General features: G+C 41.0%; 2 protein-coding genes across 7 annotated transcripts; both read right to left on the bottom strand.

The window, feature by feature from the left end:
• Positions 1-594: 594 nt before the first annotated feature.
• cipcb (CLOCK-interacting pacemaker b) lies at positions 595-8580 on the bottom strand. Of its 2 annotated transcripts, none has more exons than XM_042219123.1 (4): positions 8196-8580; positions 7331-7480; positions 7059-7231; positions 595-5820 (listed from the first exon to the last, which is right to left on the bottom strand). In XM_042219123.1, the coding sequence occupies exons 2-4, from the start codon at positions 7437-7439 to the stop codon at positions 4981-4983; spliced, it is 1122 nt and encodes a 373-aa protein (XP_042075057.1). In that variant the 5' UTR covers positions 7440-7480; positions 8196-8580; the 3' UTR covers positions 595-4980. The 2 variants fall into 2 exon arrangements, with proteins under 2 accessions (XP_042075057.1, XP_005917727.1); XM_005917665.3 differs by having other exon boundaries at positions 7331-7491; positions 8196-8578.
• A 5279-nt stretch (positions 8581-13859) lies between these two features.
• On the bottom strand, positions 13860-20211 carry pgfa (placental growth factor a). 5 transcript variants are annotated; one of them, XM_042219117.1, is made up of 7 exons: positions 19926-20211; positions 18130-18157; positions 17842-18038; positions 16979-17046; positions 16828-16873; positions 16676-16751; positions 13860-14346 (listed from the first exon to the last, which is right to left on the bottom strand). In XM_042219117.1, exons 1-6 carry the CDS (start codon positions 20040-20042, stop codon positions 16722-16724), a joined length of 486 nt encoding a protein of 161 aa, XP_042075051.1. In that variant the 5' UTR covers positions 20043-20211; the 3' UTR covers positions 13860-14346; positions 16676-16721. The 5 variants fall into 5 exon arrangements, 4 of the variants coding, with proteins under 4 accessions (XP_042075051.1, XP_042075052.1, XP_042075054.1 ...); XM_042219118.1 differs by having other exon boundaries at positions 16676-16748; XM_042219120.1 differs by having other exon boundaries at positions 17842-17997.
• Between the last annotated feature and the right edge of the window lie 604 nt (positions 20212-20815).

Below are 20815 nucleotides of genomic sequence, written 5' to 3'. Positions count from 1 at the left end.
GACTGCAGCTGAATGACGAAGATTCCCTGGTGGTGACATGCAGTACATTTTACATAAAAATAAATAAGATATTAGCATACAGTTAGTTTTAGACTACCGTGGAGCAAGTATTAATGGCAACAGGGTCTACAGGATCTAAAGCTTGAAAAAAAGTGACTGTTTTACTGGGATATACTGATCACATTTGTTTGGCACTGGATTATTAACATTTAAAAACAGTGTTCATGTTCATTACATATCAAGTAAAAAGGCCACCTTTAAAAGAAGTAGGTGTAAAGCCTGAGTTCCAACTAAAATTAAAGAAACTACAGCTACCCTCTGTTCGTGTCTTATTTTTATGTCATGAAAGCAGAGATTTATTTTTAACCACTTCCTTTTTCCACACTCAGCTCTTGTGATGAGAGAGGTGGTGCTGAAAGAAACGCAACACGTTTCATTGTTTCTAATCTTGTTTCCAGCTGAGATTATACAATTCAATGTTTTCCTCACTATGTGACCTCTGAGTGCTGTTTTAAATGTCAACCAAGCAGCACTACCATTCAAATGGACATGTTTAATTGTAGAAAGGAAAAAAAAGAAAGAAACCACAGCAGCTTCTTTGGAAAGACATTTATTACACAAACAATGAGTCTCTAACTTAAAATGTACAAAAAAAGAGCCCTAAAGCATGTAACATCAAACCTTTTCAGTCTTAGTTTATAAGATCTTTGAATGATATAGCTGAAGTGTTTTATAACAAGTTACTTATAACAAGTCTCATGTCCTCAGAGGTTTTAAGACGTAAAACTCAAAAATTTCCCACTTTGGAAAGTGTCATGAGGACTTCAACAACTTCCTCTATTTACATTTTATAAAGGAAAAAAAAAAGACAGCGAGCTAGGCACATCACATTCAGTCTGCATGATCCTAAAAATATATATTTGAGCTGATATTTAAATATATTTTTGTCCATCGTTGTTGCTGGTGTACTACTGAAACTGAAACCAGCATCTTTAAAGTGACAAGGCAGACTGAAATGCACTGAGGAACCAAAGCTGCCAGTACTCAACTCAAAATCCAGTGTTATCAAACTGTACTGCTCTACAAGCTGACCGTTTAACAAAGAAAAAAAACTGCAGTCACACAACATGATCAGGAACACAGCATGTGGCATACACACTAGTATCATCAGAAACATAAATAGTCCATTACATAAGCACATCTGCACAAAAAGGAACTTCTTCCACACAAAGAAACCTGGACAGCGACATGATAATGGCAACGATTACGCACGAGCAGGTAGCAACAAGTACATGTAAAGAAAGCACAGAGCGTTTTTGTGCTATTTTCAGTCGAAAGTTCAGTGACCTTTTCATACGTGATTTATTCCACTGGCAGCGAACCAGCCTCAAAACAGCTAGGACTTCAGAAGAAGGCCGTCCCGACATTTTTAAGATTTTTTTCTTTCTTGTTTTTGAACTGTGCAGTGAACCGTTAAGAAAACAAACTCAAAATTTATCCTAGAATCATTTACAGCCGAGGACAAATCGGTCAAGAGTGTTTTAAACAATTTCATAAACTCGGGTAAAAGTGTGAGGTGGAAACCTGGTCCAAGGAAAAATAAAGGGAATTCTGCAAAGACAGCACCTGAAAGTACAGAAGAAAGTGAGACAGTTGTAAAATGATAGTATTTGCTGTTGGCTGAGGGGAGTTAAAAAAACAAAGAGCAAAATCGTAGCGGCCATCCTGCTGCTCGAGTATCTCAATAAGGCTTTCACCAAGAACATAGGGTAGACAAATTACTCATCTAGCATTACAAAGCCATATGAAAAGTTAGATATATAGGCTATGGCGTGGAAGAATTTAGTTTTCTTCCATTTATTAAAAAAATGAATTCATAACTGAATGGTGGGTCTGTTAACATCTACTGATTTTAGACCATATAATCCAGTCATCATATTTAGCCTGTTATTGTAGAAAAGTTTAGAATGTCACTGTGACACTGCCTCGACATCTCGTCTGTGGTTATTGCAGAAAGTCAGTGGAAACTTATATGAGCCAAATGCATCAAACAAGGCGACACATGGAGCTTATTTGAGATAAAGTGGGAGTAAATAACTGATTACAAGTCAGGAATTTCATTTAGAGCCAAAGCGACTTTGAAACAACTTATTCTCAATACAGCTGTCTCGAGTACAAAGGATCTGAAAGAGCAGACTCAAAGGTCAGGAAAATACTCCAAACTGTTGCATGCTGGACGATAAGGTCACAAACAATCGCAGAAGGATCAGAGGGGGTGGGGTGGGAAGCTGTGTTATGTATTACAAAGTCGACTTTTACAGATTGTTTTACAAGGCCATGAGCTGAAGAGTTTCAAAACTCATCTGAACTTTGTTGCAGCTTATATGGAAAATATGATTTCTGAGGGTCAAGCAGTCATTTATCCAGCCACAATAACCACAGCACTCTCAGTAGGAGAGACGCTAAGCCACTAAATCCTTCCAAGATTGTTGATGCAGATGCATCTGTATCTGTGTTGCTGACAGTGAAATTGGTGCACTGCAGTAAGAAAGTGGGTGGAGTAAGTTGGATGACCTCAAAGTCTTGAGTGCAACCTAAAAGGCTGGATGTCAGATAGCGCTACTCCCTAAACTCACATTATAAATTTGGTTTGGGAGTAGCTTAAGAAGGAAGCAAATCAAAGAATTTACTGTGTTCACTTTAGAAACTTGTAATCTGCAGCTGGCACTTCCCCCAGAGTCAAAATATCTGCGATGTTGAGAGTTGAGGACAGAAGTGTTTACATGTTCGCCTACTGATAAAACAAAAGATGTAGGCTGAGAGCACTCCAAATAAGCAAATACATGACAAATGCGCAACAATACAGACGTCATGTTTTTTTTGTTTTGCAGAGTACCAACAATTCATTCAAGAAAGAAACCAAACCTCTGAGTTTTTGTTTGTGTGACAGACACCTCCACGTTTTATGGTAACATTTTAAATAAACCGTATTCATGCTTAGATGGCAAGTTTAAACAGAAGGTATATAAAAGTATCCCTCTGCACTAAGAGACCATTTTAAGTCAATGTAAGCACTGTAGGAACAGAACCGTCACATCAAATATTACACAATCACATGCACAATGTACAAAAACACTTAACACTGCAGAAACTATCAGTAATAGAAAAGATGAAAATGTTATTTATTGTTATACTACATAAGTCATATGTATAGATTAGTAGTGTGCTTATGTGTTGTAATACACTTCATGTAAAAAAAAAAAAAAAAAAAAAAGCTACAGTACCATAGCTGCCATTAATTTCTGTCCAGAAATTGCTTCCGAGCTACTTTTACATTTCTTAGTGCAAATGCAAAGTTATCTGACATACACTGGGTTTGGATTTTAAGGCCATGATTACAAAAGAGAAACTTAAACTTAACTGTACATTAAAAATATCTGGATTTTGAAAGGCCATTTATGCACAACGACTGGTCTTCATCAAGAGTTCTAAAAGATGGGTTTTTATTAGTGGACTAAAAAAAATTACAATAAAAAGTTGGAAAAAAAGTAGCTCTATAAACACATGTAAACATACAGGAAAAACTCTGCTCTTGAAGGCAGTCAATATTGAAATATTAATATTACAGCCATGTGTTGTTTACACTCAAACAGGCCTTAACTACAAGTGGAAAAAGCCAAAAACAAAAACATTTACAAAGGGATGTCAGGGAAGCATTTAAATGGCCATGAAGACAGTTCACACAGGAACATCTGCCATCAACATGATGGGAAAGACAAAGTTTAACTGTCAACTGGCCACACCATAACTTTCAACTCACATTTTCCAAATTGAGCTTCAACAAAAGACACTGTGTAGGCACATGTAAGTCTGACTACGCTGACAGGCGAAGAAGCCCTGAACACATTCAGTGTGACTTAAGAAACCGTCAGAGTTTTTGTTGCAACTGTAACTGCTGCATGAACTCAATTGGACTTGAATTTCACTGTCAACTTCCTGCTTGTCAAGCAACGCAAAAGACAACTACCATGAATGATGCAAGTAATTTGTGCAACAAGACATATGATCAGACTGATTTATACATAGATTCTCTTTTCAAACACCTTCTCATGTTGTATCCAGATTTAAAAGACCAGTGTCAGGATTTAAATTAAGCTTTGTTGTACTACAACTCCACTGAGAGAAGAAATTCTTAGAGCTTCTGAGTTTTGATTGCTAAAATTGTCACCAGCACGGACACAGCTTCAGTGGAAGAGATCTAGTCCGGCTCAGTGAGGAAGAACATTGAGCTGCGTCTGCCTTATTTGGTCCCCAACACAACAAGCCAATAGTAGTCCAGCAGTCAGCACTTGAAGTATGTGGCTGTCCAAAGCTGTCATTTTTGCAGCGTGTCCTTCGCGGACAGGCTGTTGACCCATACATTGCGTTTTTCACCTTTTTTTAAAAAAAAAAAAGGTTTTTTAAAAAAAACCCCATACACTACAGGCTGACAGCAACAGTCTACAGCAAAGTGTACAATGTCCACCGAAAAATTTATAAGGGTATTTTTGTATTTTCAATTTATAATCTTAGCACACCGACTGCTTCTTTCAATAAATATTTCCCCTCATACAGGTGCACAACACATGTGCACGTTGGTGGCCAGCTGGCGCCTCCTATAATGTTACAATGAGTGCGACTCTTAAATGAGAGACAATAAAAAGTCAACACCAACTTTTTTTTTTAGGTTAGCTTGGTGTGTCAGGGCCCTAAGGCAGCCGGCAGCCTAAATGTAGGCCACAGCATGCTGCCTATCTGAGAGTCCGGGGGGTGGGTGTGTATTGTGGGGCACGCATTACTTTCGGTCCATCTGTCTCTGTATGCAACCAACCACCAATCCTTGTCTTCCTTCCCATCTCAAGTCTATAGGATTACCGGTACTATGAAGGCCTAGTTCAGGTCTAATCTGCTTTTAAACTGGACTGAACAGATCGCTCTTTCTCATTCTCTGTCTTCTTCCAAAAGAGTGGCCTGCAGTTTAACACAGATGCTGGTGTCTCCGCTCCGCAGAGCCTGAAGAAAGAGGTCTGTTTGTTTTTTCAGCCGGTCTATGTCGTTCTGCGTGCGCTGGTTCTGCTTGAGGAGCTCCTTGGTACGGAGTGTGATGTCTAGCAGGCCAGATTTGCTCAGGATGTTGTAAGTGTTGCAGAAGCGCTTCCTTCTTGTGTCAGCATCACCGTCACTGTCGTTACCTTCACTCAGTGAGACGACCGCTGGGGAAACAGGGAGTGTAAAGTTTTTGGATCCAGTAGCATGACTGAAAGACAGCAAAGTCGTACAGTCTGCCTGGCTGACAGCCGATGAAGGCCTCTCCCTCACAGGAGTGGTGTTGGTTTCTCCTGTTGAGAGACATGATCTGCTCTGGAGCAAAGGAGACATTGTGGTGGGGGTTGCAGGAAGACCAGGAGTGGTTGGGCCAGAGTTACCAGCACTATTACATAAACTTCTCTGTGGCTTCTCTCGCTGACAGTGTTCCCGAGTGATGGAGGTCAAAGTACTACATTTCTCTGACCCTGAAGAAGAAGAGGAGGAGTAAGTTGAGGGGGCAGTTCCTCTTCCTGAGGAGCTAGAGCTGTCCCCGGGATGTGGGGCAATCTTTGGGTAGGATTTTAGGATTGGAAAATACTTCTTAGGGCGTCTGTGTTTAGAGTTGGCCTCTTTGGTGCCTGAGGAAGCTTGACGAGAAACCACAGGCTGGATAAAGACCACCTGAGGCTGCTGAACCACCTCCACAGTTGGACTAAACCCCCAGGGCTTCAGAGCAGGAGGATTCTCTCCAGGCTGCAAACAACAAGAGGAATATTGAAAGCTCTGAAAATCAGGTCAGCATCACAGCTCATACAGTTCCTTAAGGAGCTCCTGGGTGCTCACATAGCAACCAGTTCTTGTGTGATCATCTCATTTCTTTCTGAAGAGTATCCACACAGTACAAGTCTACATACCACACTTTAACCCAAAAAGGACATATTTATGAGACAGCTGTCATTCTCCACTTGCCATCACTAGCAGAATCTCCAGTCTTCAGTGGGTTTAAGCAGTTTTCACACACAACCTTGGGACAATGTTGGAAGAATCAGGTCAAAACATCATCCTAAGTTACCCTTTCTCATACAACACATACAGACCCAAGTCCATTTCAGATGTGCTCTCATTACAGGAAATACAATGATACAGTGTTATAGGTGTAGGCGCCGGAGCTAATACACATGACACCCACTCGCTGAGGTTACACCATGCAAATACCTGTGCGCAATCAAGCATCACACAGTGCTCTACTAGGTTACCAATCATTTAATGTTTGACCTGACCACTTCTGACTTTGTGTTCTCACATGTGCCCCCATCTGCTAATGTCTAGAAAAGCTCAAAGCTACAGAACATGTGTGAAAATGGTTTTAGAAACCACAGAATTACAGTTAGCAAATAAAGTTTTCGTTTCGCTTTTCTCAGTAGCTCCCCCATATTCTCTGTCACACATTTTCACACATCCAGTTACTTGCCATCTCTGGGGGCACTGAAATAAATCTTTTGCACACAAATATCACTAAATCAACTTCCTTGTCAATATAGATGGCCTGGCCCACCAATTTCTGACTTTAATGTCAGGCCCTGACATGTGGCTCATTCCTTAGGAGAAAAACAAGTGTGACCCAATCAGTGCACCAGAATTTATTATTTCTGCTAAAATAAACTGGAAAAACAAGGCAAAAAAAAAAAAAGCTTGAGATGCACACAGTTACATTTTATGAAGACAAATCCTTGAAAGCTGTACTTTATCGAAACACCATGTTGGTATCACCGAAACACAATTAAGAGCAACACCACTATTCCTAATGAAATTCTTCAGATGCCATAAGAAAAAAATTAACCTACTGATGAGGCATAATTAAGACAACGTAGTTCTTGGTTTGATACTGTGAATGGAATTCAAGAGATTATTTATTTTGGGGGTTTTTTGTTTGGGTTTTTTTTTCTCGTTGGAATATTGTGGTTTTAGAATTAAGCCTTTCCCCAAATTACCTGCTTGAGCAGGACATTGTTCATGATGATCATGGGAGAGAGCCCACCCACCACTGCAAGTCCAGAAGGGTGGGTCCCTGAGCCAGTGGTCCGTGGTCCCTGCTGTACAACAGGGTGTGGTGAATCCTCAGAATCTGTGGTGTCCATCGTGCTCATGTGCTCTGAGCTCGCATCTATAGATCAGATGAAAGGGGTTAATTGGGGTTCAATTCAAATTAAATGTCCTCTTCAGAAACACTTCAATATTTTGATATGAAGGAGTGTAACTAAACCTGAAAAGCCAGAGTCTCTCTCTGAATCAGCTTGGGAGCGTCCAGGCTTCATGATGACAGGAAGGTTTCCTGCCCTGGTGTGATTCTCTGCCTTCCGCTTTGTGGTCATCGCTCTTCCCGCAGCACTGACAAGGTCCAGCTCTCCGGAAGCTTTCACAAAACTACATCAGCACATCAAAGGCGAAAGCTGAGACAACACTAAGTAGGCCCTCTTTACATAGCAATGGCAGGACATAAAGTTGTAAAGTCAGAAAAAGACACTGTTGGTCATTTTTTTTAGCTGACGCGACCAGTTACATAGACATAAAGTTTTTTAAGACTGTAATAAACAACTCCCTCTTCTTGGTGTGGGTGCTTTAGATTCATTTGACCTCATTAAACAATTCCAGCTGAATTTATAAGAACACAAACCCACAATATTAGCCATTGGGTCATCCTTTATTTATATTTCACCCAAAACGTGTGTGATTAACGTAACTAAATGGAAATACAAGAAAACTTCGCCTGCATAAAATATAAATGTCAAAATATTCAGCTGTACCCAATCTATATAGATAAATACAGTCACTAAATAAAGCTATTCTTACAGTGCATGCGATGAAGGGTAGTTCTTTGGGATAAATAACTACCGTTTAAAGTAACTTACAATAAGACAAAGAACACTTGTGAAACGCAAAATAGACGACCTCATTATTACAGTCAGGATTAGCTACGTTAAGCTAACCAACTAGCTAACCATTGTTTACGCTAACCAAAGGTTGATAGCCAAGCTAACGTCAGAGCGTCAACTCGCACTAGTACTACTAATAGTGACAGTATACACACACAAAAACCGCAAAAGGTTTAAAACTTCGAATACACCTACTTCGTCCTTGATGCTGCTTAAACGTCGTAGTCCTTAAAGCCGACGTATACGACCGTATATCCGGGTAGAGGCTATAGCTGCAATTCAACAACTTCTCTTCGGTGGGGTCGCTGGTGCTGCTGCCCAGATACGTTGACTAGAACTCGCTGGTCCACGGTACCGTACACGAGACAGACCGCCCCTCCCTGCCCTGTCTGCTCGGTCACATGCGGAGCACGGTGGCAGCCGCCTATAGCAGATAGGTTTAATTATCCCCTTTGAGGTTCAAAGTCAAAAGCTGGTAACCGATGGTGGATGAGTTTCTGGTCACCTCATATAGCAGCCATTGTTCAAATACGTCGAAATGCAAAGGACGGTATATTCGTTAGAGCCACTGTGCCATATTTGGTAGTTAAAGGCGTGCCCTTGTCTGGAGTGTCAGCCACGTCACGTTCTCTTAGCTACAGTGCCCGCCCACCTAGACTTCTCCTGCCTCTGATTGGACAGTGGCGCCAGCAGCTGAAAAACGTGACCGATGCCAAATGTGTGGCAAGTTAAAGGACATTGTGTTCGCTGTGCAGTTAGAGGTGTACTGTACAGCGTAGGCATCTCAAATGCACCGTTGGGGAATCCAGTGACGTGAGAGTGATCTGTTAGGCTATATTACATAATATCGTGGCTGGCCTGCAGCTAACCCAAGGAGCTCAAGTCTCCTCTGCAGCATGTCTGAAGAAATAAACAAAAGACGAGAACCTCGGAACGAACTAGAGGCCTCAAGTGTGCTGTATATGAGTAGACAAAGCCACATAATCTCATAAGAGAAGGAAAATGCTCATGTGTAAACATTTAAAATAATCAGTACCTATTTCGTTTAAAATAATTTAATAGAAAAACATGTAAAACAACAGCCAAAAACAAAACGTGGTTTATTCTTGCGTACAATTGTGACCAAAAGGATAACATGAAAAGTTAAAACTACTTTTATAATCTTAATTTGAATGCAATTTGTGCAGAGTAATGGCTATAAGGTGCTTGTTTGCATTGCACGTGACCCCAGAAAGAAAAGGGGGCAGTCAAGCTGAAGAATGAATCCTATGAAACTTGGTTAGCTTAGGCGGCAGCGGAGACTTGGGAGGGAGCTGACAAGTACCAGCAAGCCAAGCAGAGTACATTCATGGGAGTGGCTGAAGAAAAACCTGGGTGTGGAAGGAGTTCAGTGAGACCATGGAGCTGGACTTTCATTCAGAGGACAAAGAGGCTTCCCGTGTACATTGTATACTGTGCTGCTGACTACACATGGCATCATCCAGACATTGCTCAAGTGTTGTCCATCATATTTGACAACCACCAGTCTTTAGGCCTGTGTAGCTGGGGACTTATTCACTTGGTCCCATATCGTCACCATGGTTGTCACAAAGTGGCGGATAAGATATTGCCACGGTCACATGTCTTCAATACCTCAATAGCCAGGTCGTGGAGTACTTCGAAGATCTCCTCAATTCAACTGACACACCTGCAGTGGAAGCTGAGACTGAGGACAAAGAGGACAACTTCCCACATCCCTGTGGCTGAGGTCACTGACGTAGTTAAACAACTCCTTAATGGCAGGGTTTCCAGGGTGGATGAGATTCACCCTGAGTTTCTCAAGGCTGTAAATATTGTGGAGTTGTTGACATTTGGTGGACGTCAGGAGCCGTCACACTGAACTAGCAGATTGGGGTGGTGGTTCTTGCAGACGTTCTTCTCATTACGAAAGGGGGCTGGTACATGTGTTCCAACCTTTGGGGGATCACCCTTCTTAGCTTTGCTTGGAAGGAGGAAGGAGGAAAGATGTGGTTTTTGTTCTTGTCGTGGAATACTGGACCAGCTCTTTGTCCTCTGAAGGATATTCAAAGGTGCGTGGGAGTTTGCTCAGTCTACATGTGGTAGACTTGGGGAAGGGATTCAGCTGCATCCCCCTGGATGTTCTGTAAAGAGTATGGGGTACCAGGAATGATTTTATATATTCTGGTTATCTGTTCCATGTATAACTCTGGTGAGAGCTTGGGTCACATTACCAGTCATGAGTCAGAGTTTTTCTCTGTGGATGTGGGACTGCACAACACTGGCTGCCATTTGACACCATTTCTGTTTATTGACAGAATTTCAATGTACGGCCAAGACATGGAAGGTGTTGTCAGAATGTCGTATCTGCTTTTTGCAGATGATGTGATTCTGTTGGCTTAAATGTGCAGAAACCTTCAGCTCACACGGAGGCAGGTTGCAGCCAAATGTGAAGCAGCTGGGAGGAGAATTAGATCCAGAAAAGGGTTGAGTGCTCACTCCAGGTGATGTCCTGTTAGTCCTATGTTAACATGTTTTAATAACTTTTCGTTTGGGGACTTGTGACACTGAATGTGACACTACACATTCTGTTTCAATATTTGCTTAAAATGCATTTAAACATAATTCAGAAACATTTTTGAAACTTCTAACTGCTCAATTTTTGTTTGTTTGTTTTTTGTTGTTGTTTGTTTGTTTTGGGGGGGGGGGCATAAAGAGAGTAATACATGGTACTTATGTCTCATCTATGAATTCAGAATTCAGTGATGACTGATTCAATTCATTAAATGCTTGCTCCTTGTCTAGTGAGCTTGATAATCCACATTTGTGAAATACTTTAAAAGGAAGTGTTGCTTTCAACCACACTCTTATCTCACATGAACCTGAAAGGCCCTGTATGCAATACAAGTAAGTGAATAACAGCACGGTGGCACGGTGGTTAGCACTGTTGCTGCACATCAAGGAGGTCCTGAGTTCAATTCCGCCATCAGGCCGGGGTCTTTCTGTGTGGAGTTTGCATGTTCTCCCCGTGTTTGTGTGGGTTCCCTCCGGGTACTCTGGCTTCCTCCCACCGTCCAAAGACATGCCCTTAGTAGGGATAGGTTAATTAATTAATGCAAATTGCCCATAGGTGTGAATGTCTGTCTGTGTGTGTTAGCTCTGCGACAGACTGGCAACCTGTCCAGGGTGTACCTTGCCTCTCGCCCTAGGACAGCTGGGATAGGCTCCAGCGCCCCCTGAGAAGGCTAAGCGAATGGATGGACAGTACTCGCCTGTTCTTTGCACACTGTTTTCTGCAGATAAAGATCTTATAGTGTCCTCACATTACAGACCCTAATCGTCTGCAAATCTAGATAACAGAGAGGGGGTTCAGGTTTTTTTTTTTAAGAATTGGAGTGGGTTTTATTTCATGACCTTACTATGTTTCACAGTAAACCACCATTCGTGTATTCGGTGTTCATGACAAAAAAACAAAAATACTGCATGTAAAGAATTATCCTAAGTTTGCTGACTCTTTGTTAAATTATGCAATAGTTTTCTTGTGATTCTTAGCCATTTTGTGCATTTTCTGTCCCTGCGTGGTTGATTTTGGTCAGAGAATAACTAGAAAATCAGTACTTTAAAACAAATGACTATGTGCTAATATACTAATACATTCTACACTAACCAGAAAAAACATTAAAACCAGGTGAAGACATGAAAAGTGGATAATACTGATTGTCTTATTTTAGTGGAAACTTTGAGTATTGGACTTTTCCAGGAACCACTTAGGTACATGGCAATCACATGCCTCGCAGTTTCACTCCAAAAACATAATTTTCATGGGATTGGTTCAAGAAATGCACACAAAAAATATTATAAAAGAAACGAAGAATTTCCCCCATGTTTAAACTCTTTAGATCCAATCTTGTGGAATACCTACCAGATGGACTGATCAAGCCTGTGTCACTGAAGTCCCACCGTGCAACCCAGAGATTCGTGGATCCCTGGGAAGCATCAGTCGGACCTACACATTACAATTTCGTGCCTGAAAACTGGGGACCGGAAAAAGACTTCTATCCTATTCTTTAAGTGATGAAACTCACAGGCATGTTGCAGTGAGCATTTACCAGTCAGTCAGGCACAGCAGTAATTTCGTCTTTGACAGCCTAATACAACTTCCTAAATTGCCTAGAGGTGCAGCATGCACACACAGACGTGTGCAATATTTCTTTTTTAAACATGCAATACACTATACGAAAAGAAAACAAGCATCATTTTTGATTTTTTGGTTTGCCTAGCTTCTCCAACACATGAATTATGTCTTTTTCATCCCAGCAAATATGTTTTATTTTACATTCCCTGAAATCTTAGCCCGATGATGTTACTGTCAGTTATTGTTAAATTTACAAAACAATTCACGATACAGAATGGTTTTTAAACAAGCGATTTATTCACATTTTTTATTCTGAGCAAACAACAAGTTAATTTTCATATAAACACTTCATCCAACAGCCAAACTGTGTGTTTGTGTGCGCTCATTCAGCATGGGTTAGTCTGTTGGCCAGTGTGTTTGTTTGTGTCTGACATTATATATACTATGTGGAACTTTCTGAATCTGTTCCTCAAAACTGTTCCTAAAACCTGATGCTGGGGACTTTTACTCGCTCTCACTCTGGGTAAGTTCACTGTCCTCACTGAGAGAATAACCCTAACTGTCCAATCACAGTTCTTGTGCCCAGTGACAGCACTGACAGGAACTCCCCTCTTTTCACTCTCTGTGCAGAGCAGTTTATACACCACTCTGCATTTAATCCTTATTTATTCAAATCTGTCTGTCTTCCAGAATGCGTCTTTCGTCCCCTCCCCTCCAGCAGGTTACCCCTACCTGAGTCTGGTTCTCCTTTTAAAATGGAGTTTTTCCTTCCCACTGTCTCCAAGCGCTTGCTCGTAAAGATTTGTCTGATGTTTGGGATTTTCTCTATTTTTTGTAGGGTCTTTACCTCACAATATAAAGCATGTTGAAGTGGCTGCTGTTGTGATTTGTTGTTATATAAGTAAAACTGAATTGATCCGAAGTTAGTATAAGTTCATATTAGTGGTTGGTTTGACTATGTATACACATCACCACCCAGTGCTCTCGAAACATTAACACAGAGGTTCTCATGAGGACTCCAGTTCCTGTTCCAACACGCCTGATTCAAAAGATCACCTGGGTATTATATGCTGTAACAGCTTGTTAGCAAGACAATCATCGGATCAATGGTAGCAGGGTGGCGCCTAAAGCAATCAGTTTCCATAACAACAGAACCTCTGCTTTAGTTTTTGCCCCAAGAAAAGTGATCTAACTGCATAATGTTTCCCTCAGGTAAGAAACCCCTAAAAAAAAATGCTGTTTTAGGAAACTAATTATATCAAAATCTATTTACAAACAACCAAATATACTTCTTTATATATTTGTGTACATGCTCATAGTTTTTAATTTAAACGTGTAAAAATAATATTAGTCTTGGCAGTAGCTGGCACCACATCCAATGTGGATTTTGTTCCTGACAAGAGTGCTTCGCCACCAGGTCAAAGGTCAGTCCCTCATCTCCTCCTCATTTTACTGAACAATAGGTTGCCTTCAGTCATTAAATTAAATGGACACTGCAATAACCCAAAAAATTCTGGTTTGTTGTTTGAGGTTAACACCACGCCACAGAGGGATAAACATGCGACCTATCCAGAGTGTTCCCCACCTTTCCTCCTATCACAGCTGGGATAGACTTCGATCAGAAAAAGATCATTTTTCATGATAAAAACATGATATAGGATTAAAATAATAATAATAATAATGACTTGGGGGGGGGGTTCTCACTTTTTATATATTTATTTTTATTTTTAGTCATTGTGAACAAAATAGATACATATATAAATATTCTTTTATATACAAATGGCACAAAAATGCAGACAGCAGAATAAAAATCACAAAGACACCACATGCCATTAATCTGACAAGTTAATAAACACTTAAGGGATGGATTTAGGCTTTAAACCTGGTTGAAAAGCTCAAAGCATTCCAGCCATTATCTCTGATCCTATTCTGTATGTGTTCTGTATACTGTGTCTGTTTTGAAAACGTAACACAGCAGCAAGCTTAAAGTGAAAAGATAAATAGATGAAAACGGAAAAATGGAGGCCATGGCCAAAGGAACTGTACACATCCAGGGTTAGGGTTGCTTTGGTGATTACTCAGCAAAAAAACCAAAACAAAACAGTATATAAGTTATAAAATATATGGGAATGGATGGAGATATGTGATGTTCACCACTCCATATTCACCAGGTGCAAATCAGCGAAGAGTGATCTTCTTGTCTGGAACTGGCAGCTAAAAAGACAGAAACATACGAATGAAGGGGTTAAATTATTATTTTAAATAAAGATGTTCCGAATTGCTTGTGTCCAATCCCGCTCTATCTATAAAACTCTGGACGTTAAAGTCAATATGAGACTGGAGAGTATAAAAAGCTTCCTCAGATGACAAAATGGAAGGTTTTCACCTTGTTTTGTGTCCACTTGTGAAGAAAAATAGTCCTGAAGTTTTACAGGTGTTTAGTTAACATTAAAAAGCAGAAAGCACCCAAACACTGCATCCAATGCTTGCCCCTTTCAAGATAACTTGAGCATATGTAGAGCCATTCCTTCTTATATGTTAGATGTCTATGAGGTTGAGTGTTTTTTTAACGTCACATCCCAAACTAATCCTCAAATTTCAAATGGAATTTGAATGCTATGATACCCACTGATGTGCTAAATTCAATCTCAGCCCTGCACATCACCACTAAGTTGGCAGTTCTGACATTTTACGATTGATTACAAAACAAGCCGACAGCGCCTGCAAGGTCAGACAGCGCCACGGTCTAAAGTGAAGTTTCTTAGAAATTAAAGGTAAATCATCCTCCTGGACAAACAAAGTCAACACTCAAACGTTCGCTAAACGTTCACATGACGACATCAAAGAGAATATTTATGTCCCTCAAGTTGCAAATATAGTTCAGCCTTCTGAATCTGATGGAAAAAATTAAAGCTGTGCTGCAACTGTGTGGTCCCCGGACCACTAAACAGTGGGTTGTGAGACAGCAGCTCTCCAGGCCTGAGTTACGGCATACAAATCATGACCAGAACAGGCAGAACACCGAGACCACACGTGTTCCTCGGCTGCTTTTGTTTGAAAAACCTGCAGACCACCACCAAGCAGACAAACTGAAGTCCAAAGGGTGGTTTAGTAGGGGAATTTTGGTAATGGTAAGACCAGGAAACCACAACTTCAAACTTAAAAAACCCCGAAACAACCTAAGTTATTTTCAAGCCAGTACTTAAAAGACCCAACTCAGTCACTGCAGATCCTACTGGCTCTGATGATATGATCACCGTGCTCAGCTGAAGCTAGTATCAAGTTTAAAAACGCATATGCTCTTGAGGCTTCTAAATTGAAATTCCCTTCTTGTGTTACCACAGTTCAGACAGTGACAAAATGAATTTCTCCTTTACTAAGGAGGCTGTGACTTTGGAAGACATCCAAGTGATTCACCCAGCGGAGACTGCTCAGACTACATTTGCACACCTCACCTCTTATGTTAGTTTCACCCAATGCAATTTTGCCCTAAAAAGAAAAAAAAGACTGTGGATTTCATCTTTCACTGCATGAATTTATTTGATAATAAGAGTTCCTTTCAGGAGGTGATGAAAAGACGAGCCTATTATGGGAGCGATTTCTGCGTGCAACAGTTGCAGAGAGCTACTTAGTGGCATCGTTTCTTTTGTTTACCTGCAGTACAGACACAGACTTCTTTCCAAATCTCACACCGGCCATTAGTAACCAAGGTTTTCTGTTATAAATTTGAAGCATCAAGCTGAATGTATGAGGAGGCCATTATGCAGAGCAACTTCATAAGGTGCCACCTGATGCTGTTGGTTACAATGTACCCATTTCACTCTTTGAGGCAAAGTTGTAATTGTGCATTAATTTACTGCTCATTACATAATAATTCCCCTTGTAAAAAAAATCAATAATAAAAGAAAAAAGCACATTAGAGAGAGAGAGAGCTGGTAGTGTCTCTGATCTGTCTGTAAAATGATGGCTTTGCTGCTGCTCTGGGATTGAACTGCTTGGATTTATTGAAATCCTGATAAATAAAATGTATCTTCCCCTGCGCAGAGGTTAGATTTGAACATGTTGTCAGATGCGATTTCAAAGTCAGAGTGGAACCGTTATCCCCAAATGCCAGAAAAAAAATAAACCTATGAGTTAGTGCAAACATAGTGAAGAGTTGTGCGCTCAGAGGCTCGGCTGCCTGCTGTAACTAAGAATGTAGATATAGAAGCCTCGGCGCTTCCTCATGCATGATATTTTTTTCTCTCCGATAAAAGATTTTTAAACTTAACCTTCAGACTATCAGTAACCCTGGACTATTGCAAATACTTCGCGACCTTACAGAAGCACAGACTCATCAGAAGTACTTGTTGAATTTATCCAGGGTCATCAAAGGGAAGAGCAACACAGCAGCACCCAGACTATTATGATATTGCTTAGCTTTGCTGCCCTTGGTGGTCTGGCAAAGGGGAGGAAACACTGATGAATGTAGCTGTAAATGCCCAAACATCATTTAAAAAGAAAGGTGTGTGTGAGTGCCACAGGGGAGCAATCAGTCTCTTACTTTCTACAGCCATTTCTTGGTATGTTTCCTCCTCCGAGGTCTGCTCTCAGTGGACTTGCTGCTGCTGCTGCTGCTGCAGGAGAAAGACATCAGAAATATTGATGTGTTCAACTCTGATAGACAAAACACTCATTACTCACTGTGTTACTTACTGACTTAATTACTGATCTTTCATAGTACGGAAGATTCTCAGGGTCTCTAAGAGAAGAAACAAACCACAGACACATTTAGAAGTCAGCTGTGGCATAACTAATAATCTTGGATCTAGTGTTTAATAGAAAGATGAGGTTTTCAGTAAAGGACCTGCATTGACACTGCTGATGTTCTAGAAATGTGAGCTCCACGGGCTGTTCTTGGGAAGAAATCTTCAGCTGAGAAAATAAAAAAGAAGAAGCTGAAACTCTACATGAAGGTAAACACTGAATCTAAACAGAAAATATTTCTCCAATACTGGCTTCACTTCATTGGATTCCCATTAAATCTGGAATCAAATTTAAACTCTTTCTCAAGGTCTTGAATAATCAGGCGCTATCATATCTTGAAGACCTCATCATACCATATCAACCCCAACAGAACACTTCACTCTCACACTGCTGGCTTACTTAAGGTTTCTAGGGTATTTAAAGTAGAATGGGACGCAGAGCCTTCAGCTTTCAGGCCACTCTGTAGAACCAGTTTGGAGGCAGGAGACAAACACCCTCTCTATTTTTAATATTAAGCTTAAAACTTTCCTTTTTGATAAACCTTATAGTTTGGGCTGGATCAGGTGATCCTTAACCCTCCCTTAGTTATCTTGCAATAGGCCTAATCAGCTGGGGCTTCCCATGATTCAGTTTTTCTTTGTCACTCACCTTTTTCGACTATTATACACTGCTCTGCATATCATCGTTACTTGTTTTTAATCTCTGACTCTCTGCTACATGGTCACACAACCGATCACAGCAGATGGCTAACCCTCCCTGAGCCTGGTTTGCCAGAGGTTTCTTTCTGTTAAAAGGGATTTTTTCCCTCCCACTGTCACCAATTGTTTGCTCACAGGGGGTCGTCTGAATGTTGGGGTTTTCTTGCTAATATTGTCGGGTCTTTTTCTAACAATAAAGTGCTTTGAGGCGACTGTTGTTGTAGTGTTACATAAATACAATTGATGTGAACAGAACTTGATTCACCTGCAGAGTGGCGTTGCGTTCGAGGGTAGGAAGGCACTTGAATTCCTCACCCGAACAGTAACCAGAGCATCGGCGCACCACCACACAATGAGGTATGTAGTTGTTCTCCACCGACTGGGGGTACTCATCGTACACATACACCAGCTGGTCCATGACCTGACACGAGCACTTTGCCATCACCTCAGACAACTGAATTACTACATAAGAGGTTGGATCTTAATCTTTAAGTCATTTGCAGCAGGTAGGAGAGCCTTTTCAGTGGGCCATGATAAAGGGCATCACTCTTACCTGTATTGGGACCCCCTTCATCTGATATCTGCAAATAATAAAAATAATTCAATTTGTTTGTTTTGTTTTTTTAAAAAGAGCCAAACATTGTTGGAGATAATACAGGACCAGCAAATAGCCAGGAGCCTAGAAGTTGGTAGATCAATACAGACACTGATAACACCTATAATAATACCTATACCATCTATCTATGTATCCATGAATGTCAGTATGTAGCCCACTGAATTGTGTTAAATTAAAACATCTTGGGGAAGGGGGGGAACCAGGCATGGTGGAAATGGTTTTCATTGCAGCTATGGAGCACCCTCTGGTGTAAAAATAAAACTAGTGCAGGCACATTGATGAGATAATAAAAAAGGATGACGCAATATGGTGTGAGGAGCGCACTGCTGTGCGGCTGAAAATCGGCAGGGGAAAAAAAAGCTGTAAAATGAGCCAGCAAACAACAGCAGTGCTTCTGATTTCTCAATTGGTTTATTATCACGCGGTCAAAAAGCCTTGAAAACATGCAAAGAATAACAGTGAAGAATAGCTGCTGAGAATAGCTGAGCATTCTCTCATGGGACTGTTACACACTAACCACAGCCAAAGTAAAAGCGATGCTGAAAAAGTGAAAAGTAAAATGTGACACAGCATGAATTTTCTGAAGTTCTCACAGCCCGGCCTGCAGACTCAGGACTGGCAAAGTTCCCGATTTTTTTGAACCACAAATTGGGGCGTGCACAGTTGATCTTGGCTCTCTTCTGCCTTTTGAATGTAAGAGATCTCTTTCTCTTTTTTAAAATTCTCTCTTGGCCTCATAACCCTGCGAACACGGATGGGAACGGAGGCTTCCTAATCTCACACACAGACACTGCTTCTATAGCTCAGGCAGTATAAAAGAGCATAATTTAACGAGTTGGCTTCTGCCAAGAGTTGTTAAATGTGCCGCAGCATCCACCAGTTGGACCAGCTGCATACAACAGCTGTATTCAGCCATGACGTGCTGTGAACAACACAGTGCATTGATTAGGTTTGTAATTTATGAGGAAAGGAAGGGGGGCAGATTCATAAATGGCCTCCGGTCAGACTAAATCTGTGACCCATAGTGGAAATTCATAATAATGGTACTAACCAGTGGTTCTGTCTCACGCAGTCTGCATAGCACAAAGGAGATCTTCGTTAGTGTAATGCAATATTTTTGAAGGTGACTCTAAAGTCTTCTTCAACTCACATATCCCAGAAGCTTTTGGGAATGGATACTAAAACTATTCTGCAGTGTGTTAAAAAAACCAACAAACCCTACACCTTATCACTGTAACCGATACTCGTTGTACGCTTAGCGCCCTGCTGGGTGATACTAAATGTGCCTGTGTGGCCTCGGGTATGAAGCTGCACACCAAGAAGAAGCACCCAAGGGAAAATCACGCAGAAAATGTCACGATCTCCCTCATAACAGCCAGGAAACATGCAAATCGCATGCAAAATTACAGCTTGTGAGCGCGGTTTCAGCCACATTACAGCCTCTAGCTGAGCTCTGGGGCCCGTTAAATCTCTGTGTGCATGAGCAACACACATCTGACGCTATAGTTACGTCTACACAGATTATTGGTAACCCACTATGAGTGCAGATAGCGCATTCACTGTGGGGGTACAGCTGTTTTATGCTGTCACGCGTGGAATCAAGTGAAAAGTCGGGAAAAAGGACAACGTTAATTCTCTTTAACTTCACTAAACTCCAGCCAGAGAGATTCAGTCTTAAGTTTAGCCCGCTTTAACTTTGATAAGTAATGCAGTGATGGGTCTTAAACCCTTACCTTAAAAGGAAAATGAAAAGAAAAAAAAAGAGAAAATCCAATTGGTGGTGGAGTTACCTGCGCAGGTACCCGCTGAAGGACCAGCAGAAGCAGCAGGATTCCGAGGAAAGTTTGCATGCTGCTGCTGCCGGGAATGAGTTCCTGCTATCCTCTAGTCGGCCAGAAAGAAATGAAAATGTTGAAGGGAGAGCGGAGAAGCGGCTGGAGCTTTTATAACGAGCACAGTCCCGCTGCGCGAGGAAGGCTGCGATGAAAAGCGCGCGCCAGCATGGCTGAATGTATACTATATACGCTTACCATTAACCGGTGACAGTTGCAGAAAAGAATTCAAGGGAAGTGGTGATGTAAAATCAGTCCGTCCTGTCGCTCACGTACACCAACACCAGTCCCTGGGGAAATGATCCTAATGAAGCCTCGTGACTGTCTAAACCTGAGCTTAACGTTTCAGAAGTCAGTCGAATACATTTATACAAGTTTCCAACCTTCTCTCATTTCTTTATATTTTGTTCCAAACTTTTTTCTCCATTCTGGCTGCTTTTTCACTCGTTTTCAGTCCAGTTCTTGCACCTGACCATTTTCAGTGGAAAGTTTTGGTTGTTAAACCACTTAACGCTGACCTGTGAATCATTAAACCATAAAAAATAAAAAAAACAACTTGATAAAGAACCAGCTTTAAATTGTATCCTTAGGCTCTTTCGTATTTATTGTATAAATATTTCTAGTTTCTTTTAGAAATCCATTAATTCTCTTTCGCTTATCCTTTGCTTTCATAATTAAATAAAATATGCTTGTGTATTTTGATGTAGGCTGTCGCAGGGCTAGAGGCGGGGTGCACCTAAATTGCATAAACTCCGTTTCTGTTTTATATTTTTCATTGTATGTTTGCACAT

Source organism: Haplochromis burtoni, unplaced genomic scaffold (assembly GCF_018398535.1).
Source record: "Haplochromis burtoni strain Fernald_Lab_line unplaced genomic scaffold, NCSU_Asbu1 Contig_28, whole genome shotgun sequence".
Taxonomy (NCBI): Eukaryota; Metazoa; Chordata; class Actinopteri; order Cichliformes; family Cichlidae; genus Haplochromis; species Haplochromis burtoni.
Note: the sequence above shows the minus strand (reverse complement) of the source record. Positions and strands in the feature narration are given on the sequence as shown.